At 42.8% G+C, this 26558-nt stretch overlaps 1 protein-coding gene across 1 annotated transcript; it reads right to left on the bottom strand.

Annotated features, from left to right (window-relative positions):
- Nucleotides 1-18625: 18625 nt before the first annotated feature.
- Nucleotides 18626-20485, bottom strand: LOC109484320 (leucine-rich repeat-containing protein 4C-like). The gene has a single exon (XM_019787575.1). The coding sequence runs from the start codon at nucleotides 20462-20464 to the stop codon at nucleotides 18626-18628; it is 1839 nt and encodes a 612-aa protein (XP_019643134.1). The 5' UTR covers nucleotides 20465-20485.
- Nucleotides 20486-26558: the final 6073 nt, after the last annotated feature.

The raw sequence follows: 26558 nt of genomic DNA, 5'->3' as shown, positions 1-26558 counted from the left end.
AAATATCGATCATATCAGAGACATGAAACCCACGGAGCTAGGCAACACATAAAACATAAGTTCTGAAACTGACAAGAGCTAGCTGAAATGCGCTCATCACGTCATGGCTTCTCTTACAACAGTCTGCAGTCCCCCAGTTCCCCCGCTGGTGATATGCCAGACATCCCGCCATTGCTGGTAACAGGGTACTTTTTTTACGCCACTTCAGCACACTGACGTCTAGGCCAGGATTCGACACCCTCATCTTTTCTTCTAGTTCAAAAGTTAACGTTAACGTGACTGACCCAGATCACATCAGATGAAAGAAAAATGGTACAAATTAAGATTAAACTTCACCAGTTTGTTCATCGTCGGTTGCGTGAGTGACCAGTTTGCAGAGTGAGTGGCCAGTTTACTCAGCTCAATTTGAATTCCCGCCATTGGTGGTAACATGATACTTTCCTCGCCGTTGGTGGTGACTGACATGTTGCTTTTCCCGCCACTATTGGTAACATGATACTTTCCTCGCCAGTGGTAGTGAATGACGTGATCACCTTTCCCGCCACTGCTCATTCTATTCTTCTATCAAATGACGTTAAGACGGAAGGCGGTTAGAACGCTGCTTTACGGGGTATTTTGGATGTTGAAGGTGGGCTGGATCGTAAAGGGACCCGACGGTTATTGCGAGGCTGGAGCCGGCCTATGGCGTCTGTCGCCAGGATCGAGACATGTACTTTTCTCGTAATTGCTGTTAACATGGTACTTCTTCCCGTCATTGCCTGTAACATGATACCATAACCGTGCCACAAGTATCCCATCTGACGGGACGGTTTAAAACATCCCCTACAACATCAAGGCTTGGAATGATCCACCCGTGAAGTTCAAAACCAATTTCTAGAAACGTCCAAGTTTGTAGCGACTGCCAAATGGGCAGCGTAAAGTTTGCGAACCGTATAATAAAGTTCAGGATGTGCGTTTGATGGATTGTATTCCCGAGAAGATAACATGTTAAAGTTTAATGTCGGACCTGATCTTGATTGCAACGTCGGGAAGTAGTTTAGCTAAGAGTATAACGGGGTGGTGTTAAAAACAGACCAGACCAGGGAATTTTGTGAAAGATTGGCAATCTCGTGCAGACTATTCTGCTTCAATCAATGTAGGCAGAATGTAGACTCCCTATTCCCAAGTTGTACGTATTGAAGGGAAAGACGAAAAGACGTAAGTTTTGGAGTGATAAGACTTGTACGAGCTTGTCTCCTAATTGGGCTGGGAGAGAAAATGGAGTTGGAAGTTGAGTGAATTAGTTCATGCTGCGTTTACAATCCAGATAAAATATCTGGAAGATAAATGGTCAACTCTCGTCTCAACAATTCATACAAATGACTACCAACTTTCCTCATCTTTCTACAATACACTTTTATGTCATACATCGCAATTGATGAGGGCGTTATTTTGATGCATGCTAGACCGAACAGATCTGCAGACCAAAGACACGGTGTAACAAAATCGAAGGCTGTGACAAAAACGCCCGCTGTCTGCATGCCTTTTGTGCAATACAGCACCAACCATATTAACGTGCAAGACGTGCTCTCGAATGGTCGGGTAGAAATATAGTGGATCGCAGTGGCAAGATATTATCCTGATTCTATCATCCCCTTCCCTTCTCCCATCAGACACTAGTGACAGAGTTGAGTGGTTGCTCCATCTATGGGTTAACGTTGGCTAGTAGACAGATTGGTACTGCCAGACAACTTCCAGACATATTCTTGTGATTGCTACCCAAATGGGATGTCCATACATGTGCATCACAATGATTGGTGTTTTCGACCAGTATTTGCTCGTCATATGATTCCTTAATTGAGCGTGGTTTACCTGGAAATAGATACTACTAGTACGTAAACTCTAAAACATAAGTGATAGCTGCAATGGGAGAGCTCTGTTGGGATAAAACTGAGGAACAACATACTGACAATGACCTCTATTTGTTCTGATGCAGAACACCATACTGCCTTTCCGGTGCTGGACATAGTTCTGCCTCCCGCTAGTTCAACGCCGTATCGAGTGCGGGTGTTTAATGGCTTTCCTCAGATTAAGCGGTAAATTAAAGATGAACCCAGTCTGGTTATTTGGGACTTCTTGGCTCCCTCCCATGAATCACAAGAAAAGAAACGGAGCGGGTCTTAAATCTTCCCCACCTCCGGCGCACTTATCGGGAAGTTATGTCACTGCGGGAACTTCTCGCATCCATCAGGACTGGCTCGGTTAGAAACGTGAGCAAACTTTTTTGTTTTATTTCCCAGGAGGTCCTGATTCATCAAAGGCAAACTTGTCTCTCTGTTGCATTTATTTTGTCATGCGTCACCATTTGTTTTTCCACGTCGCCGCGTTCTTAATTTCGATTAATCAGCGTCGGATCTGCAAAACGTTCAAATGAATTTTGTCAGCTGCAGAAACGAGAGAATGGTCTAACAATCTGTTATCATTTTTCTTATATTGCATACCAATATACGTATTGTATGCAATGTACCTACAATTATATTTATTTAGCATTGTTTGTCAAATATAGAACTTTTTCAGGGAGTTTGTAGAAGTACCTCATCGCCAAAACAACAAACCCTTGGGCATGCCTGATAATCACAAAAGGCAACAGCAACCAGAAGGACTACAGTTTTGCCGCAAGCTCTTGTCCCTGAAGGCAACTCTTTTTCTATGTAAGACTTACGACCCAGCTTTGATGCTTAAAATTGAAACGACAGGGGATTTCAGGAGAACTTCTTTCTAGAACAAAAGCGACATGTGGGGCGAATCGATAAGACAGGTGACCTTTTCATGACGACATTAGGAACACTGCCAAGGACGTTTGGAGATGAGTGGTAAGTTGAGTTGGACGGGAGTGGCTATAGCCGTAAGTCTAGTCCAGCTTTGCAACAAATAACCATCTGGCCATTTGCAGAAACCAACGGAAATGCACGGCCCATTTTCCTTGCTTTTCATCATCTAGATGACCTCAGCCATTAGTTTTGTTGAATGGGTTATTTTTATGAGGCGATAGTTTGTAAAGAGAATATCAGCTGAAGAAAAGTTTTCTATGGACAATGAGGTTTTTGCACAGTAATAAATCGATTTCCACGTGATATTTTTCTGCAGGTAGCAGGTGCCTTTTGCCAGTTGCCAGATCATTAAGAATGATCTTCTCTTGGAAGAAAAAAAGAGGCAAATAGACGGCTCTTTATATGGTTAGTTGCAACTTCAAATGCATTTTAAAGATGTAATTGTATGATAATGGTGTTTAGTATATAATGGGATCCACAGGGAAATAAAGTTGCTCTTTTAGTGTTCCCTAATATTTTCCATACTACCTTGACCTTAGTTTTTAATTACTTTCACACCATTTTACACCTGCATGGCAATATTGCACCAGTCTTTCTAGATGCTTCTATGATAAACATAGGTAGTGACTTTTCGCTGAAGAGACGCACTCTTTTAACCTTCTCCCATTCTCACGTGTCAGAGAATGGGTAATAGCCACGTAGGTGAGATGTTCTGATGAGATTAAGCTGCCATCACAGGAAACTCACCCGCCCAAATCGTCCCAAGTTGGGCTCTTAGTAACGCATTAAGCACAGAAATGATCCCAGGCCGATCATAATGCATTTTGCCTCGTTCCGGATATGCATTAACGATAATAGGAACAAATGTTGAACGTGACGAAGTTAACATAAGAGCAGTAGACACATTACAGTCGACAAGAGGGTACTAACTTTTGATGACTGCAAAAACGGTGTATTGTGTGAAAAGCAGGTAGTAACTCAATGTAACTTTTTGGGGTGGGTCATAGACTGCCATTAATAAATATCATAGACAGCGATAACGTGGGTCATGCGAATATGTCTAGTGTTAAACTACTTTATCTGTAAATGTTTCATTAGATGTTGTAAAGTTTTCCAATGCCAAGGACGCCCGGTGGTCATGTGGTCTCCGTTGTATCCAGAACCGTGCCTATCTATTTCTATGCCCGAATAGATTATGGTTATGCTTAGGCACGGTACTGAGTAGTAGCCGCGTATCTCTATGGCAATCACTCGTGATCTTTATTTGCAATCGGATACATAGTCATGTACAGATATACAGATACAGACCTTCCGAGTAGGATGACCGTGCCAGTCCCTACACCTGAGTGAGGGTCACAGTTGACACGGTGGCCTCCGCGTGGATTTGTTTTAAGGTGGATAACAGGTTGCGAATCTGAGACCCACACACTTGGGCATCCGTCTTCCCCAGTGGATCTAAGATCGTGGATTTGCCCCAGGCACAGTTCTAGATACCTGTGGAGCATCCAGAAACATACCTAAGCATGGTTCAGACAACCTCCTCTGACAATAGAGCAAATGGTGTCAAATAGTGTTAAACTTGAGCAGCATCGTGACTTCTGACGGATCTGCAAGTCTTCTTCGTAAGTGCATGTGCTTGTGGTTCTGAAACTTAGAAAACACACATTTGCGCTTCATCATGGAGCTTCCTCACCCGCAAAGCTGTATGCTGTTTCAGCAAAGCCTCAGCTATTACAATGTGGGAAATTAATCCAAGAAAACAGCAAGAGCGTATGATTGTCCCTTTAGACCATACCGTGGGGAGTGATTCATGCGAGCGCGGGTCTATCAACTGCTTCATCTTCTCAGCAGATAACGTTAGTGATGATGGGATCACCCGGAGAAGCCGTGAGGCTCAGCACCTCATCCCTCTTATCTCTCCCGCGCAAACGTCTGGAACTGTAATGGGAATGACTTGTGGCTTTGGCAAACTTTGTTCAAGTTGGCTCCGCAGTGAGTGAGAGTCGGCCATCTAACAAAGGCACAAGTAGAGGCGCGAAAAAGAGTTCTCAACCTCATCCGGAAATTGGACCTAATTCCAATGTTTATACTATATGGCCTTGTATCTACGTTCACAAAAACGCAAAGATTATCGTCTGTAGGAAGCAAAGGATATAGCCCAAAATAGAGGATAATCCCTGTATAATCTTGTGATTGGACAGAAAGGTTAACTAAAGGTAAGCTATGACAACTTTCTGCCCATCCTCTGAGTTATCCTTACCGAAAAAAATTGTTTTGGGCGGGCCTAGAACCCAATTTGTGTTGACCTTCCAAGGGAATTCATGGATCATCGGCGTTGCACTGCTTCCTACTTCACAGGGTCAACTGCAACTGTGTCGATCAATATCTGACGGGACATTTCGTCTCCCGTGACCTGCGAGAAATTACAGCAGTCGTCCGGAACGAACTTCATCAGGAGATTACTCCTCTTTTGTGTCACCGCCTGGTTCTGGTCTTCAGAAGACTCAAGAGGTTAAAAATGGCAGAACCTCGCCAAATAGGGTGATCAAGTAGCATATGTGGCAGCGTTTTACTAGCATCTTTCATCTCTTCAGGCACTAAAGGACTAGTATGGTTAAGTCGATTGCCCATGTGAGAATCACATGATACGGCTTACTTTTGTTTCTCCATATATTTTCTCTTCGATGGCAGCATTGTCGTTGGTATGATTTGCCTTAGTTTTGCGATCCTGGAAACTTTTCGTTAATTAATCATTCTTATATTAAGCTCTACATACATAAAGTGCCCATTTAGCTATGCACGAAATGGCTAGCAATCGCACACAGTATCGCACGCACCGGAGAGACAGGTCTAGTCTAAAGAAGTTTCCACTCCTATGAAGTTCAATAGAGGTTGAATTACCCAATTTCTAGAACTCATTTGATCAGTTGGCCGATACTAGTAATCACGACTACAACAGACGATCGCCACAAATGAAGCGCGTCCCTGTTTAGTCATTTAGACTTCCGCCAACACCTTATGAGATTCCTTGTGAATGAACGGCTCGTTCAATACAACACAGCCAAAGTTGGACCTGACTGATTGCGGTCGCCAAGTTTTAGATTGGCTTTCCAACATATCACAGATGGCCTTGGCGATCACACGTCCTAGTGGTAACTCCGACGCCACTGATGCTACTCTCCATTATGCTTATCGCTCTGTTGCTGGTTAACCTTTAATATGGAAAAGCTAGCCAATTACAGTACACGCACCTTTGAAGATTCCCATTCCAAAACCAACGAAATAGGAAGATGTCAACTCGCCCTGAAAAATGTTCGACCTTCACTTTTGTTTTATACTGACGTGACATCGTAAGAAATCCATACTTAACTATGTTATTCCGTGTATATTCTACAGTTCTGTTTCTGTCATCGTATTTGTTTACCTATGTTGCTATATCATTTTTGAATTGCTGGATGCATCCACACACATAGCAAACATGCACTCAAAACAATGCCTTCGCACGCTGAAAATAACAATCAATACATACATTAAAAATAAGGTACTGGCCATGGCTGTTCCTAAACTAGTTTGTGACTTTGTACATCATGCACAGTCTAGATATTCGTCTTCCCTCTACCTATAAAGTTAAACACGCTATTGAATTACAAAGAAACGGAAAATGCTGTAGGCAAAATACACATCGAAGCAGCTGTTTCTTGACTTGGCATTTATCGCTTCGCCGATACTTGTTATTTGTAGATGCAAGGGTGAAGTATACAAAAGCCTGACATGACAATCTCTCTCGTCCATTGCAGGCGACCATTATCTTTACGGCCTGACTGTAAAGGGTCCGCTGCCGTGCGCACATATTTCACGACGCCATGGCAGAACAATAAGGGGATGTAAATAATGCGGCGGCAATATGGTGAGTGAAAGCAGTTACTGCCGCGATGGGCGTAATGGGTCTCACTATCGACATGGAGCTGTTGGACACTTTGGCTGAAGACAGTGAGCATGTGTTTTAAATAGCATTATACCGTATAAGTGCTGAAGAGAGTTGGAAAATGGCAAGGTGAAGTACAAACGCCTCCACTTCTTTTGGTTCATTCACTGTTTTGCCGGTAAATACATCATTTCAAAAAGGTGTGGCCGTTTGAGCAGAATGCTAATATCTGAAGTGAGATCTTCCCGGTGGAAGTGTATAGAGGCATTGCCAGCAGAAGCCAACCTGATTTGTTTTGTCCTTGGCATTCAACCACTTCCTTATAAGCAAGCGTATTTATCAAGATTCAAGTTTCTTGGCTTAAATTCCACGTATGTCCATATCGATCAATCTGGCTATCGTAAACATCACTTCCCTACATCTACAGCCCCGTATAATAACCAGTGTATTGAAGCCCATACCCTCTCACTAGCTTTTACAACATACCCCAGATTCAATAACTTTCTTTCACGAGGAAGCGGCCCGTTCGTGGCCTTCGTGAACATTGGCTAGTTGCCTGTAAACCTTTAAACCGCAAAGGTTGTGGCTGCTTTATTCCATTATAACATGAAATATAGATGAACCACGGTAAAGATAGGCGTATGACCGGCCACCGCTCGTATCTGCAGAAATTGCAAATCACGTAATAATCTTATAGTTTTCGTTGTATCGCCAGCCTTTTGTGCGTCATTCTATCTTTAATATTTAAATGAATAAGATTTTGCCCTCCCTGACATCGTTTCAATATTGAAATTTTAATAAGACATTTTAATGGGTGAGCTCGGAGTAGGAGATTGTCTAAGGCCCAAAAGGCCAGCCATTAAGAGCACAAAGGGTCCTCAGTTTGCCGCGTTCCTAAAGTCTGGGTCATGGAAGGCTACCAGTGACATACGACGCATCCGCTTCGGGGTCATTCGAAATTTACGAATGGAGACATGAGTTGCGGCAGGTTTTAAGAGTCGCTACTGGTTAAGAAAGGAGCCCAGTGGTTTGTTCGGGCAAAGGTACCCGCAAGTGTGTCCTTTCATTTCCTAGAAACTGTCCATATGCCTTGTTGTAACATCAGTACCATTTTTGTGTAGCCTTAAATCAAGGGAGTAGACAGAAAGCAGAAAAGAGTTCACTTTGAAGCTTTATGGCCAAACATCTCAACCAAAATGCGAAACTTACATATGCATGTGGCAAAAACAGTTCACATCCTATATTGTAATATCAAAACCAACATGTTAGCTCCATTATTAATCTCCACAGGAGGTTAAATGGTGATTAGCCTCCTAGGTTTTGGAATGAGGTCATGCAAATTTTTCTTCTATCAATTTACAGGCTGAATAAAAGTTTTAAACGGGAACTATGCGGCTCCAGATGTCTTACTGAGGGACGACTGCGTGTGCAAGATGTCGGTAGCTTGAGGAATGAATCCCCTCTACTATATACAATTTACAGCAAGTTAATTACCTTTGCCCAGAAGGTTATATTTTCGGTGCCGTATGTTTGCTGTTTGTACATATACATTTTACGAAGGTCTTAGGTTGTGGGATACTCCCCACCACCCCCGCCAAAAGAAAATATTAACAAAATGTAGGTTGCATACGCCCGGCTATTGATTTTCCAGCAATTTTTATTAAAATTTCATAGCGAAAGAGAAAATATTACCAGGAATAAAGCGAAAGCTATGGCCCTGTGTAGGGAGACAGCCTTGCAGGGTAGACTGATGGATGCGCCTGATTCCGTGGACACAACGGGACGTCCCGTGATCTCAAGAAATGAGTTCGACCTCGGAACGTGGCCTCAGCTTAAGAATCCGTTCAGTTTAATCAACTTGGCGGTACATGCTCTGATGTGGTGATTATATGTGGAGAGGACATGGGGTGAATGGAGATGTTGCTCTTTTTTTGCATATATACTCTTTGTTCTATGTTCCGCACATGCTCGGGTTCCTTTTGATAATTAACTAATACTTTTTGGTACATCGTTTTGGCGATTAAGTTATAAGTATTTGTTTACAGGTTTATTATATTTATTTATTTATTATTAAGGTATGGTATAAGACTTATAAATTTATCAACAAAAAATGAACAAAGTACTTACGTCTCTGTGGCAGAAAGTTGAAGCAAAGATATTGAACTTATTAATCGTTCTATCCATTTCTATATTTGGCTAAAAAAAGATCAACAGGCGGTTCGAACAACCATAAGAGTAGTGTGATATATTCTCACCTTATGAAAGCATAAGATAAGTTGGGCATAGGCAATCAGGTCCGAACATATGTCGTGTTTGAATAACCCAACCTGCTACGTACGTTTTGCACCTGATCTGTAAGTCCATTACACTATCTCCCCAAACACCTTCGCATTGATCCCACGTTCTTTCACCGCCGTACAATTCCTGGTTCCCACACACGTAAGTAATGTTCTCCCAGGTGGCCGAGAAGTGCGCAAATCTTAAGTGTTAGTGACTTCAGAAAGCTAAGTAATTCTGACTGGCGGGGCCGTCCGCCGAGGGAGTATCACACAAAGCTTACATATGGTGCCATTCCATTACCGGGTGTAAGATGGATGCCACTGTTTTGTGCGGTAGGTTCGAAATGTTCAGCCAAAAAGGCAATTGAGTGGAAGTGCCTTGAGACATAACAGCTTCAAGTTACTGCAAGTATGCGTCATATACGGTTAAGTTCACCTTTTTACGCTGTGTAACGTTCTGACACGTTGAGAAGAAGGCTTAGTGCTAAATTCTTTAGCCGACCAGCAGTTTTGAGCCTGAAGGACATCCTGACTCTTCTCCGGCGCCAAGATCTGACATAAAAGATTTAAAAACATTTCACCGTAGACAGCTAGCATGAGTCTGTTGAGTCTGGCTAGCTAAAGAAGCCCATGTAATATACCTGCAGTCGTTTCTGAATACTACAGAGTTTGACGGGAAGCACTCAAATTGCCCATCGCATTAACAGACCCTCTACATGCCCTGCAGCAGAATATATATATACTTTTATTGTGGTATTAGCCAATGACCTAGGAGGCCAATAGCCAACTGTGGACCTCAGCCCTCTCATACTTAGGGGCTTTTAACTCGCTGATGTACCGGTAATCATCCGGTCAGCGTACTTGTACCATCCATGGTTGATCCTACATCTGCAGAAGTGAAAGATTGCTGGATACTCGCCCCCACAGAAAGCATTACTACCAGGTTATCAAACGCCAACATTCACGCCGCCTTTTCTCCTTCTTGATGGTCTTGTTTATCTATCGTGCAGGCTGAAATTCGAGAGCATTTTAGTGGTGCCCTTTGGTCTATCGTCTTGGCTGTATACCTGCACGAGAGACAGATACATTCTCTGGAAATCTACAGCATTTGTCACCAGGCATCACCCCTAATGGGAAGTCATTAACACCTCCATCTACTCCAATCACAGTGAATCATGAAGCCAGTCTTGGAGAACAACTTAGCTTCGACCTGTCCACTGCCTGAGCTGCACACTTCATTTCCATCTGTCCGCTGGTTTGATGAGCCCTCGGCAGTCCGTATCTGCTCGCACAGACGGGACGTCGTATTGATGTTCTGGTTATCCTTCAGACGCCACGGGCGACGTGCAGTCGTCAAACGCACAACGTCGGGTCACTGGTTTCACTTCATTGTTTAAATGGTCAAAGACTCGTATTTAAATCACATTAACTTCTAATTCTAGCGAAAAGCTGGCTCATAAGTCAAGACTTGGTGGTCAAAAGATAATTATGTTTTTTTTTTTACTTTGAAACGTCCTAAAACAAAGTATAAAATTAATACAAGCTGTAAACTGTCTTGGATTTTATTGGAAATCGATAATCTCAAATTTCATGCCGTTGGCAAGTAACTGAAGGGTCTGCTTTCGTCACATAGAATGACTTGCGTTTGAATTTCAGATGAGACATATTTTAAGATGAAATAAGTTATGAGGACATGACACAGTAAAGATCATATCCTGGCCATTCAGAAGACGATGCTAATTCTAATTCTAATTTTCATTACCAATACCAATATCATCTTTATTGGAAGGCTGTAGGTTGACAGTAAATCGTCACACAAATAAGGATACTGCTACTAGACGCTTATTACAATCCCCAATTACTTGATTTTCCATAGGCAGAGTTGCAGTCTCCCTTGATGGTCAAGTTTTAAATTTATATTCCTTGTGATAAGGGCTGAGCACTTTGAAATTATGCAATACGAAATAATCGTATAGTGAAATGACTTCGAATTGAATTAATGTACACAGAGTGAACTGACCCCACGAAGAGTGTGTGCAACACATGGATTAAGTACTCCGCTAGGCACCAAAGACGATCTATATGTGTTTTCATGCCAATGTTCTGGACCTGTCTGTGGACACTGTTGCAGTTCGCAAGCAATCGACGAGTCGGCCATTTTCTCTCATTGATTTCTGGACAGTGATTAATTTACGGTGTCTACCATAAACCAGTCTGCGTAATTTGTCGATGAAGTTCAGCCCAGTTGGCGCAGTCTGTCTTCCTGTACGTCGGTTTTGCTTAAGTATTGATCTTCGAAACCGATCTTTTATGGTACTTAGAGAATTAAGTTTCAAGTTTCATATTTGGTCGCCCATCAACTGTCGCGTTCTTCAGTTCTGGGGGTATTATTACTGGCCTGCCTATTGGAAAAAAAACAACTGTTGGTTGTTGTTGTGTGGTCTACTCTTGATTTTGCACCAAGTGATGCTAAGCTTCTCTTTTTTGCCTCTAGCGTTCAGTGATACTATCAGTAAAATAAAATCGATGCGAATATGTCCAAAGTCCCTCTGTTTATTATTCCCTCAAAACTAAAAGGTAAGGCATCCTTCACCTTGCTCAGCAGTGTTACCATTCAACATTCCGTGTAAATGATAACCGCCATAGCCGATAGCTATAATGCATCAAAGTTATGGCCCAATTATTTTTCCAAGTTACTGGGAGAATTGCTACATCTGTGACACTTTCATTTCCTACATATTAGTACATACATCAGGTTTGAGTAACGTGCGTTTGAGTCGCTATGTTCTTATCGCTGAGGAAAACACATTTCAGCTAAATTGTCCCTTTCCACGGTTCGGACCACAGAACATTACAGTGCCTAGGGCCGGGCTAAAATACTACAAAACCAACACGTTATCCAAGTATATCTGAATCTACTGACAACCATGCCACACAATGTTGTTACAATCTGTCGAAGGATATAAAAATACGACGAAATACCGCATCCAACCATAGGGAAAGAGGGACCAGAGCCTGACACATTAAACACATTGATATAATCAGTATGAAACCGGAAAGGGCTATATCAAAGTACGTCAGCGTAATGCAATGTTGGGATTTGTACCAGACACCCAGGCTACACCGAACGGTTAGAAGTGTTGTGCCTATGGCGGTACAGAAAGATTGAGTCGGTCGGGGAAAGGGAAGGTCCTTCAAGTTGTCGGATCATGAAGTGTAATTGCGTATCAACCCATGTCTACATCAAGCAATCTCTGACTGCTTTCTCTGTAAGGGACGTCGAAATAGCATTTAGTGATAACACTATTAGTTAGCATTGCAAATGGAAGCTTTGACTGATCACCAGGAAATGGAAGCCCGTTATCATAGACATGCATTTGACGCACTGTGTCTGAGAGAGTGGGAATGGTAGTGTGTGTAGCAAATGTTATAACGTGTGGATAACGACTGTATGTCATTGAACAAAATTGAACAATGCGTCATATTTCCAGCTTGAAGTACTAGTATCATAGCGATGTGTACTCACTTATTGGTAAATCTAGTACGTTTCATGTTTCTGTTTTGTGGAACTAGTACTAATTACTCCAAATCCAGAGTGGCGTGTTACCTGAAATGACCTGATTAACTAAGTCTATTTTTACAAATTAGCACTCAAATTGTCAATATACGCATGAAATGTCGTCTGTTATTGATATTCACGCTGATCCTTCGGGTAATCAATGTTCATATACCCTCTCTTCCCTGCGTCGTTAGTTTTATGTTAGTGTAGTGTGTTGTATTTCAATATATGGATTACATGCAGAGTTCCTCAGACAAGAACAGTAAGATGTTTGATATGCTTGTTGTGTAATCAATCCTTACAGCCTTCATGTCTGCCCCAGGCTTCTTTCTTTCTTATGAAGACATTTATTCATCAAAGGCTGGTGAGATGATGATTATCTTCAATGAATGCACCGCGTGTTCGTCCATTAGAGAAACCGCTAAAAGCTAAGCTGAAGTAGATTGCTTGCTAAAAGGCACTTTTCTCGCATCTTAGACTAAAGCACTATAGTGACAAATTGCTCGGTGTATAAGCAATACAAACATGCAAAGGTGGCCAAGGCCAAGAGAACTTAAAGGAGCCCGATTATCTAACAACGGCAAAGGGACAGACTGTTTGCCTACACAAACACTATCATCTAAAGGTCTTGCTCAGTGGTTTATTGATTTATATTTCCAACACGCGCCGCTAATGTTAGATCCGTTCCGAAGTACTAGGTAGGCAATTAACAGCACGACGTACTCTGGCCGAGGAACACACAGACATTAGCTCCACTGGGATGGAATGCTCATGCAGCAAACTCTTGGATCTCAGCCACGATAGATAAAAGCCTTGGCACGAGGGATGCAGTAGTGAAGTGCAACTTTGATCAAAAGTTTTCAATCACCGTGACTGCACCTTTGAAGACCTAACCGCAATCTAAGTGCGCCTTCACTTGTACCCCTTCGGGTGGAGGGAACAGGGTTGGCTCTCTTGAATATTCTATCCTTGATAAAGCCACGCATCAATTTAACTTTGCTCATCCGTGCTGGTAAGGGGCGGTCTCACATGCACCGTGCGATTGCCGTGTACTGAATGCATTCTTGGGATAGCCATAATTTACGGCGTTAACCTGGTACGGCCCACTCCCAGGATACTGCTGCTTAGTTCCCGGGACCTGACGGACAGTCCATCCTCTGCCGTGTCATGCGACTATCTGGTAATGTGTGTCCTGGGCAGTCTGCCATTACCTGGTCAATCTTCCTGACTGCGACCGAAAGGTCTAAATCTATTTCCAGATTCTCTCTCCTCGTGTTGAGGTCAAGTTTAAGTCAGTTAGAACATGTTCTCGTGGACGTCTGTGTAACAACCGTGTAACAACCATAAAGGTTCCGTCGTACGATTCTCGAGCAATGCTTGACATCAATAATTCACTGTCGAATGACAGTCCTCTTATGTGTTATCTGAAATACCCTAAGAAAATTGATAAGGTGTTTCTTGCCCCGATGCCCCGTTCGGTTTTCCTCGTAGCGTACATCGACAGTTCAATGAGATTGGGGTGTTCTGTCACCGCTGATGCTATTGATTCCTTTCACTGAATATATACCACTCAAAGCAACGTGAAATCGAACTGGCCTATAGTAATCTAGCGTCCAATACCTTTGGTCTAACTCACGATGGCTTTAACCCTTTTACGTGCCAAAATAAACAAGTCTTTTCCTGTGACGCCCAGTACCTCACAACCCGTAACTTTTAAAGCTCGAATTATCGAAACAGCAACTTTGACTGGATTGGGGTCACTCAAAGTAGAACTGATATCAACAGCAAGTTTGACTTCATCAACTTGGTAATCACATCTCTCCATAACATAGCCTGTCCTTCACACCGAGGAAAATTAAGGGTTTCGAGGCATTGTTGGCGAAGATGTGCACCCCCTTATTTGGTATTTCCGAATTCAGCTCACACTTTCCCATGACGCACATCATCACACGGCAGGTCAGGGTGTAATCCTCGGTTGCCAGGAGACATCAAAGTGGGGACGGTTTTCAAAAGGATAATTTCCAGGGTGTATCGCCTGGGATTTCCGCTTCATAAGTCGCCAAATCACTAAAGGCTCTGGAGAATCCTGTAGGTTTGCAGTGGGTAGAGAGGTGACAGTGAGTACCTCTCCCTTTTGATCGTCGAGCGTGTGCCATGCATTTCAACACACATGCTTTGATACTGGAGGAGAAAGGCATACACATCACCTCTAACCCTTTTCACTAGCCTTATCAACGCCAGTATGATAGGTAATATACATGTCAGGATACGCCATGATTCAAGTATGCCCGTTCAAGTTATATACTGAAAAGATCGACTTCCAAGAAAACAATCGATTACCAATCTGTGCCAGGCCAGGAAATTGCCAGTACTGCCCCTAACTGTAAGATCGTTGAAAATGGCCTTTTTTTCCAGACGAATTGTGTCCCTCGAGGCCTGACATACTTATTGTCGTCCCAGTCAATATTTCTGTCGCCGTGATCTTGATCGAAACTAGAAGAAGTTTGAGCATTTTTACTTGCCTGTAGTACATTACATTCGTAAAACGTCCGGGTATGATATACTATGTCGTTCTTTTACTGTGATTCTCCAACCATTAGCAAATAATCGTAAACCATCAATTGCATAACGAGCTACATTTGGTTTTTATTGTAGGACTCTTGCACAGGCAGTTGGGTCGTTTTGGCTTCCATTTTATATCATCCATAATTTCGGGCTTTTTATAGACAATCAAAGACCACCTGCACTGTAGAACCTCTGATACATGTTTCTTGTATCTGCACCACATCCACGGTATAGCTGCTTCTGAGAGCAACTAAAATCATGATTGTCAAAAATAGACATCAGTAAAGACGCAAGGCAATCTTATTTAGCCTGCGGCAAAAGTCTCTGGTACATGGTAGTCACGAGATAATAGACAAACGATTGGTTGATATGGGGCAATTGCACCGCCTCATCGGCGGTATTGTATAATGTTGAATATCTAAATGGTAACCAAGATACGGAATCAGAATGTTTGTTGAAGAATAAGTCAGAATATAATAACTTTTTTATATATATATAAATTTGCCCGTATTCTACCTGATAAAATCATGTGTAAACTGTAGCAAAACTCCACATTATGTTTATACATAACGTACTTACGAATGAAAGTCATTGATTTTTAACTGTGTATCTAATTATCATAGCAATAGCAGTTCAATGTCAAATTGATGGACGCTGTTTAATATATATTTAACGATGTTTCCACGGAGTGACCAGACTTAACCTGGCCGATCCGAGGCCCTCGTTACGTTAGTGTACCTGCTGTTTGAGTTATACCGTCAGCCATTGGAAATTACCGGCGCCATTGATCACATATCTACTAATGGCAGCTGTGTAATGTGTACTTGGCGTATTCATGATAGTCAGGTAGGTCAATGACCACCTAACATCGATACCTAGAGCACGAAGTAAAAGGTATCTTTTTTTATTTAAAGGAAGATGAATTTGATACGTCTTGAACCTAATGCGGCGTCTGAAGTGCTTTTAGTAACCATCAATCAGGCGTCTGCTTTTATATTGTGTTCTTCTTACCCTGGAATGAGAAACGTTGGGACTTTATCTCAAAAAGTTTTTCATCTTTTCAAAAATGATATCCGTTTATATTTCATGGTGAGAAAAGTATTATATAGCTGGCACCCATATAAATGACACTGATTTTGGACGGCGATATCACAGCCACAGAAATGACTTGTCTGCCTGTCGCATTCAGGGACTCAACATTGTACAGCTGAAGTTAGTTTGTCCTGAAGCGAACACGACTAGCAGATAGTACATGCGTCAGGCGATTCTTGTTTCCTATTAAGACTTCATCAATCTTAGGAGAACATGAACCGCTACAGGACACGACATACATGAGCTGCATTGTCATTAGAAGAACAGCTTGTCGTGGTCATGGACCGTAATCTATATCATCTCCGCTGTGTGGGCTTGTGATTACATTCTGGCTGTTATCGTAATTTACGCCGCATAAAGTAACTTACACGCCTTGTGCCACCAATGACTAATACTGACTTGTCCGATGGAATTTTGATAACACTGAATGGCAACAACATTATATTATGCAATGTAGTCAGATATTCACAAAACTTCCATGATCTTTATCTGTTTTCATGACATATTAGATATATACCATATATGATGTATGGTACATGGTGAAGCTTTATTCACGTCTTTCCATTCTAATGACATATGAATATTTCTACATCAGATATCAAACTTTCTCACGTTTGCGTTGTACAGATACCATCAATATATTAACTCATCGTGTTCGTCAGATCCATAGATATAGCAGCCAGCACACAAGCACCCAAGTTTCACAAGTTTTCTCAATAATATTTCCCCACTAGATTTGTCTCTGTGATGTCCCTCAGATATGCAAGTTGCCCTTTCTCTCGAGCTCTCCCAACGCGGATGCAAATGTTTTGCCCGACGTCGGTAGAACAGCTTTTATGAACCAAAAAGCAATAAACAATCTAAAAGAAAGGCATTTTCTTTTAAGAGGCAAAAACGCATTAATACTGCACTCCTGCGGGAAGCCATGCTCGGCTCTCGCACCGACGAAATGAGTTTCTGAGTGGATATGAATGAGAACGAGATGGACACAGGTCGACCTCTTATAGTCTCATTTCAGGTAGGGCTTTATTGATGCAGGCTGACTCGGGCCATCTGGGAGCAGGCAAGCTTCCGTATGTCGTACAGGTACAGACATCAGTCATTGTTTATTATTCTTTATTAAAGAAACTGCTCATTTATCTGTGAAGTTATTACACAGGAGTACCCGCTCTTGTTCTATAATCTGTAATAGTGTCGTGGGCGACGCCATGTATATGCAGGACATGACTTGCGCTAGATTGAATCTGCTATAGATAATGAATGAAGCAGATAAAGTTGCCTATAGTCAGCCCTCTTTGGGTTCACCGCACGTATGTTAACCATCAGAAGAACGAGTTATGGGAGTGTGTTGTGGCCTTCTGTCAGAAATCCATACAGCAAAGATGACTCACAGGTTTCTTACTAATCACATGGACCTTGAAGTCGTCTTTGTCCTCCACAAAAGATGCATGGAAATGGATACCATCAGCATGTGACAGTGACTGTATGATATTAGTAGAAGTGTCACCAGTTTGATCTACTGAATGCATTGCAGATAAGGTTCAACCTACGAAACTGATTTGTATATACTCGAATGTGATATGAAACAGAATTTGAATATCTTGCTCTCAGACGGAATTGCAATGTTCAATTGTACGAGAACTCTGCTGGTTCCTACTTGACTTGAAATCCCCCAGTCCGTGCCTCACAGGTAGGTAATATGCATGTCAGTGATCCACAACTGTAAGTATCACAGGAGTTAATGTGCAGCGCAGATCGGCGAAATTGCCGGGTTGCCTGAGCAAAAGAGACGTATTGTACTCACCTCACCTCCTATGAAAGCCGCTCAAAGTGAAAAGAAGAATGATTTACAGGGTGCCGGACTAGCAAGGTCGGAGTAGCGGTGACCTTACAGGGTTCTCCCTATAGCAAATGCATTTATGTGGCAGTGCAGGGAGGTGTTGAAGAATTGGTATTCCTAACTTTGTGTTACTCATAAAAGCAACGAAAACTAACTGGCGTGTGGACTCCGAGCCCTGCTTCATTATTGAAAGAATAGTGTAATTTAGCTGCTGTACCGAAGCCTTGAAAAAAATTAACAATGAAATGGAAAAATTTTGTGCAAGCATTGAAGCTGGAATCATTGATGATATAAGGAGATCCCTGTATATCTTGTTACATTTTCAACAGATTTTTCCTCTTATCATTACTTCACCTCAACATACAGGTAAGTAATACATAGTTATCAACCGTTATCTATCAGTTGTACAGCAACAGAGTTACAATTGTTGCTTCCGACCGCTTCATCTACTAGATACATGTTGAAAATACAGCGTCATTCATCTGTTTTCGAATAGGTACAAAATTGTCGTCCCTAAGTTAAATACAAAAATCTAATCTTATTAGGCATGATGTGCTATACTATTGTCTCCATCGGTGGTGGATCTTTAAACGTAGACAGCGTGGTACAGTTTGACTTGCTGGGACTGATGCTCTCTACTTCCGGAATCTGGTAGAGATCCACTATTGCTGGATGGTGGTTTGTGGAGTTGCAGTTTTTCTGTAGCTGATAGTTCCTCTCCTGCTGTCTCCTCTCTCGTACTTTTGAACATTTCACACCCAAGTAACACACGGTCCAAAGTAAGAATCCGAAGGACAGGATAGACACTATGGATGATATAACATACTTTTTGTAGTCGGTGCGGGGCGTCTCATTCAAGTTGTAGTCTCCCGGTCTGAGGATGTCACCTCCAGGGTAAGTGAAGATATTAGGACCAAAAGTACCATTCGGCTGATCGATTAAGGACGTCCCATTACGCCAATTTCGGTCTTCCTCGCCGGTATCTATTCTGGTGACCGACGCGCAGAAATTGGCGTTAATGGAACTGGTGTCCAAAGGTTCCTCGGCTAGCGGAAAATCTGTACTGGTTAGAATGGTCCATCGGCGGGGAATGTTGGTCGGTAGGACATTCAGAAATGTCGTGAACGGGTCGTTATCGGCGTAGGCCGGTGGTTTCTGGGGCAAGCACCTGTACAGACCCGAGTCACTCATGGTCACACTGGTGATGTTCAGGGTCCCGTCGTTGAAGACTCGGACCCTGACTTTGTACGAGCCGTGCCTAATGACTGTACCGTTCGGGGTCATCCAGCTGACGGCAGTCTCCTGTCCAGCGTTGCAGTACATTGTGGCACTGTCTCCCTCTGGAACCTCCACATTTGGACTGGTAACGTTGACAGGAGGACACTGTATCAGCATGAACTGTACCTCGAACAGATATTTACCACGAAGGCTGTCCGGATATTGGCACGTCCCTACTGACCCGTCTGTCCTGTTTTGTACATGTGTGCTCAGCCAGTCGACGAGCCACGTGACCTGGCATGAGCAGTTCCAAGGATTTCTACCTAGGTTGACCTTCTTGAGCGAATAGCACGGATAGAAGAGCCCCAGCGGTAGAAGTGTCAGGTTATTGTAAGATAGGTCTAATTCTCTTAACTCCGAAAGATCCTTGAACGCGTTGTATTCTACTTTGCTCAAGTTCGTCGATACCATCAATAATCTCTTCAACCTCTTCAAACCCACAAGGTCTCCAGATTTCAGCATTTGAATGGAGTTCCCTGACAGGTCCAGCTCCTCCAAACTTGTAAGATACTGGAGGTAAGGCACACTTTCCAGGTTAGATACAGCCATATTCAGATAGACCAGCCTAGATAGCCCGGCAAAGGCATCCTTAGAAACAGCTTTAAGCTGTCTCATCTCACCTATATCCAGCAGCCTCAGACTACTGAGAGGATAGAAAGCCATCGCATCCAGACACGTGATCGGGTTGCCACGCAACCACAACTCCCTCAGAGCCGGTATTGCCTTGAACGACGACGTTGGTACAGACGATAATCTGTTGTTCAGTAACTCCAACGTTTGCAAATTTTCCAAATTTCTAAAAGCTTCTGCCTCTATTGTCGATATGGTGTTGAATCCGAGCTGTAAGGTCTGTAACTGCCTCAGCGTTACAAACTGGTTCTTGGTCAGTTTACTGATGTTATTATAAGGAAGGCTCAGTACCTGTGCTATGGTGGGAATGCCTCGCGGCACTTTGAGTAGCTCACTCTCTCCACAGTAAACGGTTTCAAATGAGCCACTGCACTTACAGATGCGGGGACATGTCACGGTCTCCACCAGCTCCGGCACCATCCATGTAAGCAGTAGCAGCGCCTCCATCAGAGCCACGGACGTCCCTGGAACTGCAGACCTGAGCATTGTGGACAGTTGAGTGCTGAGCAATTCGCAAGTCTTGCTTTCAATCAACACACACAGGTGAGATGCTATAGCTCCGTTCAAACAACAGTTGTGCAAACTTGTTTCACGCACAGGATGCCAGATGATTTCCAAGCGATGAGTTATAGTATCAGTAACAGCACAACTATTCACAACCAGTTGTTGTATCCACTAGTACACAGCTGTACGTTGGTTCCCGGTACCGTTTTTGTTTCACCAAGCTTCCTACAGGTCAATAAGGATATCTAGATGCGCAGTATTTCAATCCGTTCTGCCACTACAGTAACAGTGAGATAGCTCACCGCCGAGCTAATGCTTGTCTGCCACCCAAAGAGTGCCCAGCAAGCTTCAATCGATATCTAAGCGTGCCGGCTGTACTCGTCGCGACGAACATTTGGTGGTGTGGAATGCTCGCGATTGTTCGATTTTTGTTGGTCGCGGCTTATCAGAAGTAAGTCCCGACGGCTCCATGTGACTAAAACCGCACGTACTAAACCAAACAGGCACGTCCAACCGCTGACAGGTTGACGTCGTTAGGGCCTAGGTTCGCGACTCGACGTTAATCCCAAGCTTCTGCCGCCCAGCCTCACACGTTCTCACACACGCCTCTCCGCACGGCCGTGGGAAATGAGTTTCCACCCCATTAGGTCTCGTCAGAGCCGGCAGAAGACACATTCCTCATCCATCACCTCTGGTCACCACACGCCCACACCACCTCTCCCACCTTCCCTGCAACCAAACACACAACGGGAAATTATTTCATTAGGTCGGGCGGGATAATAGATTGCCTTAAGTAAAACAATGATACATGCGAGGTTGATGCGTCTGTTCCAATTAGATGGTGACTCTTATCAATTGAAAAAGGACGGGAGGATCCTGGCGGTAGCGATTTTTCTCGGCTCCCCGCTGAATATTGATCAATAATAATGTGCATGGCCTGAATATTAGTTTTCATGGCACTCGGCGGTCACCTCATGCCATTATGGATCATACGTATGATTCGTCAGCTGATCAATTATGACTTAATCACAGGTAATTATAGCTTAAATGATGTCGGTTCTAACCTACCACTTCTATCATGATCGGTGGGTAGTTAGTATAGGTATGGCACTGGGCATTACGTATTGTTGAGAACGTTAACACACAGATGAACACAGTATAGGGCAGTAGGCACCTCATTGTGGAAAAAGTGCAGATAAAATAACCAATGTGCATTAACTGAATGTGTCAAGTTTGTTGTGCCCTTTGGTGCCAAGAAAACCATTGTGGAGGACAGTTCACCTTGTTGGTTTGTGCTACTGATGGAGTGTTGGAATTCCTAATCTTGACGCCTATCGATTACACAACTGTTGATCACAACTCAACGTAATGTCGTCTCAGATTTGATATATACTGTGTAACGGGCGCATTATTCGATTTTCTTTATGAATCTTATCACCAAGCTGAAATGTCAACTAATGTACCACGCAGTTTAAATTTGTTAAGAGGGTAATTCTTCATACAAAGACCCTAAGTAATTACACCGTTCTTAATATTTACTTCCCCATGTTTCTTAGACCTGTCTGCAGCACAAAATCAATGTTCACACAGAAGGAGCATAGATCCACGCTTCAAAACTTCGTTTTATTACAATAATGGAGGTCTACTTTACTTCGCCTACAAAGCTTAGTAACTTTTCCTGTCCTTGACGTCTTAGCTCTGGGTTTTTATAGCCTTCTTTATGGTCCATCAAGCACAGAGAAGTAGTCAGCCGCTATTCTCCTGTACCTGATTTATCTCCAGCTGTGACTTAAAGGTCATCCTAAGATAATCAAAACTGGCCACAAAGTAAAAGAAAATCTAAGGCTTGGACTGGGTTATTTTGGGACAGGGAGTAAGAAAGGTTATTCACATTGTGGCCACAAGCCAATGCTATTAAGATAAGGGCAAGGAATTTTCCTCTAAGTGTATCCAGGCTCTCACCAGGATTACGTGCGGCCGTAGATTCTGATGAAGTGGATCGTTACTTAATGGTCAATGACCTGGAAGTGGCTACGCTGGGTTGGTATGATCAAAGGGCACAGTTTTTGATTTGTGGTACATTTTGAAATGCACTGCACTTGTCACCAGCAATTTTTGGTCACGATGCATTAGCCTCTGCTCAGAGTAAATGTGAAGACAACAAAAGTAGAACGTTAAAACAATTGATCAAATTTGCAGATTCACATTCTGATGAAAGGCATACATGATTGTTTAAAATGATATATGAGATATAAGACAGATATGACAATAAATGCTGTTCTGATGTTACCACGAATGGCATGTTGCAGTCATTCACGATCACTCATGCACAGGAAGATCATAAATCATCCTCAATTGTATCAGCATCCGGGAACTTCTACTCGTTAACTCTAATAATCATGATATGTAATCAAAAGTCAACCATAGAAAACTTTATGAATTCAAGATCTTTCAGCGTTTTCTTCAGAAGTCTGACGTACACTAAAAGATCTGCACAGCAAATGTAGTCCCCTCATCACACGAGCCTTTGGGAGGAGCTGATCTAGCCAGAAAATTGGATGTGCGAGACGGGGCACATTTCAGCCAGGGAGAGAACATGTGGGAGGCATAACAACAGTCACACCGGCTGGATCGAACCACCCTGTAAATGAAGTGCGCATGGTCGATGGGTCCCCTGAATCCGGGCTTTGGGCGGCGGGGCATATTTCACTGGTAAAGATGTTTGCAGAATAAACCAGGCAAGGTAAATTTTGATGTTTTCCGTGTGTCAAACCATCGCGTATACAGGTGAAAAAACAGAATCCCATCACCAAGACTTTCGTCTGTTGAAAGAACCTTACAAATGGGTTCCCATTGTCTGCGCGAGGTCTGCTGGGAAATTAGTACCGCCATATATTTGATTTGATTGCATCAATACGGTACTTATCTCGGGTGACATCCATGGGAGAAGGGCACTGAGTTGGCGTCTGCTTGGCCCTCAGGAGGGACATGTGCGCAAAGCTGCATGCCAGCATGAACGTCCCTTTGGAAGTTACAAAATCCGAGAGAACGTTCAGCGTGTCATAAAATTAGACCGTCCTGAAGTAGTGACGTTTTACTTGAAAGAAACAGTAAAAGCTATCAAATCTCCCGTGATCTCCATGATCTAGATGATAAATCAATCCTTACGCCCTGAGCGGTGAAAATTGTGATAAATGCGTGCGAAAAATATATGATAAAGCCGACTGTCGTCTGCTTGTCTGAAGTGCAGACAAAAGAATAGGATGTTAGGTCAACAAACTTTGAAAGTAAATCACAATATCCTCATGAACCGTGTAGACTTAACGGGTATATTGGTTATGGTGTGATAAATGTATGATAAAGTCGACTGCAGTAAGCTCTACTGAATTGCAGACGAAAGAATATTACGATATTAGGTTAGCAAACTTTGGAACTAGGTCACATTCCTATGGACCGTGCACACTTTACGGGTATATTGGTGTAGAGAGCAATTGTTTCCTTCGTACGGCCAATGTCGTTTATACAGCCATAAATGTTCGACAGCTCTTAACTGACCGGAACAGAGATAGATCATGATAGCGAGAGGACAGGACCTCCATTAATAGAGCAATGCCCATGGCAGGTCAGAGAAAGTCTAGTGAGATACGTGCCTTTCTGATGCTGTACCAGACAAGCAACACCATAGAGTGCATATCTAGTTTCGATTTGAAATGCAATGATATCGACTCCTGAGGATATAGTTTGTTTCCCGGTTGCACAACTTTCGGCCTCGTACATTATTGCACAATCATACGATTCCACGTTGATAGAGTAAACAGAAACCCTCCGGTGTAAGACCCAGTAAGTGTAAGTATCTACCTGATTTAATCAATCCTGCTCCTATTGGGAGAACAGCAGCCAGGAGTTGCATTTAGTCAGTAAGAAAATATAGACTCCAGCCTGAAACTACGCTCGTGTTGCGGGTGCGTGCCTGTGGTGGTGCTGCTGGCCGCCGCGGCGATGTACCTGGACTATTAAGCTGTAGCAAGCTTGTACACCAAAGCTAGGCCCTTTGGGTATTTCTTAATGGGCTCGAGGGACATTTGGTCAATGTCGAAAAGCAATTGTTATCCACCGTGAGTAACGTCGGACATCATCACTATTGTCACACAGGAATTAGGATACAAGTTATCGTCTACGGAACAGATCCATTAGTCGTTAAAATGAGCATCTTGCAAAACTGTATTGACACCGATTTATAAAGAAGGACGGCCAGAGAACAGCCCTTCACTGATACTAGTTACATAACGTAGATAACTATTGGCAGCCTTTTTGTAAGAGTTGGAGTAACCTGCCCCCATGTAAGCACTCTGCCCCATGTAAGCACTTTGCCTTGGTAAAGAGGATTACCTCCAGTTAGCCCCAGTGTCAAACAGAAACAGGAGACGTCTACAAGGGATTTAAAATTGATGTTGATATTTTTTACTTATAAATCAAACCAGACAGTAGCTCTTAGCAAATTGTTTCATACATCACGAACCCAATATTCGAGACTTATTGGAGAATCAGCAAATCACCGACATCCTTACAAAAGAGGCACTCTAAAACCCCCCGTTTCATTAATGCGGGATCGTAAATATTTGATACACTAATACCCATTCCACGGCTTAATGGTAGCCTCATCAGTGTAGTACGGGTATTTCTAACCGCCAACTGTACCAGAAGCCTCTTACTGTGCTGTCGGTTATATAATGTTTCATAATGTGTCAAGCCCGGTTTCTGTTCCCTTAGGTACAAGGGAGTTCTTAGGAATGACGTGGTTCTCACCTGTGTGTGTAGGTGGTACTATAGCTGTATCTGGGGCTATAGGGTAGCTTCCTTCTGTCATGAATAAGGAGCATATGGCCATTGCCGATAAGTGAAGAGTGATGATAATTGATGCTCCAACTTTGATGCCATGAAGACTTTCCAAAATCACACGATTTGTCAAACAAGACCTTACATAATATGTATGTGTGAGGTCGTTCGAATTCATTGCGGTTGTTGAAGGCTAGATCTGTAGGTAACTGGGCCATGGGAATAAGCAGACTAGTGAGAAGATGTAAAGCTAGCTTGAATTGACATAGCTTGAATACGATGATGTTTTCTGCAAACACAAGGGAAATCCGAATCATCATGTGCACTCAAACCATGGTGAAGATACAGTGAAGGAGCTGTAAGGCAACATCCCCTGTGCTGCAATGGCAGGAAGTTCATGTTCACGGTGTGCTTCATTCTCTTTTGGGAAATATTGCCGTCATAAGCGTAACCGTCATTTTCGGGCCACGAACCGAGATTGAACGTCTTCAAGAACCGGTTATGTAGAAGGGAATGACATGCAATTTCAACTGGGAAATAAACCTGGAAACTTCAACATCAGTTTTAATGTCTGTCAAATGGTAGACAGTTACTTATTCTCTACAATATTTCAATGCGGTATTTTATTCTCTTTTAATATTTCTACATATGAAATATTCAAATTTTGTATTGAGTGCAAAATAATGTAAGATATTTGATGCTCCAATAAGATTTTAATGCATATATGATGTGCCTAACAGCTTATTAAACACATGTTTTATTGTTATTGAAAAGTCTGGTACGAAATGTGTTGTAATTGTTATACATGTCTTACTGGAGATTAAAACATTCAAACAAAGTCATCACCATCACCTACATACCCGACTATATCTTCAAGCTATCAATAACAATTAAACAACAGACCCTAGAACGCACAGAACATATTAGATGCTGAAGATATCAATACCAATTAACGGTCAGACCAGTGCAGGCAGACATCAATACCAATCCCGCGAAGAGACCACTACCCTGCAGGTGGGCAGATCGATAGGGTATGTCTGGAGCAAAGATATCACTTCCTCAGAGGAGACCGTGCGTTGATAGTGCCTTGTACCAGTCTCTCCTGGATCGTGACTCCCCTTTGGGCGGCAGATTACAATGCTTGAATATGCAGGGCCTCATATCGAATATCAATATTTGGGAGGAATCTAATGAGGCGTGAAATTATCAGACTGTTCCTGACCTCCACTGGGTGAGTTGG

This window comes from Branchiostoma belcheri, unplaced genomic scaffold (assembly GCF_001625305.1).
Source record: "Branchiostoma belcheri isolate BF01 breed outbred unplaced genomic scaffold, Haploidv18h27 scaffold7, whole genome shotgun sequence".
In the NCBI taxonomy this organism is placed as follows: domain Eukaryota; kingdom Metazoa; phylum Chordata; class Leptocardii; order Amphioxiformes; family Branchiostomatidae; genus Branchiostoma; species Branchiostoma belcheri.
This window is presented reverse-complemented; position numbering and strand designations above follow the sequence as displayed.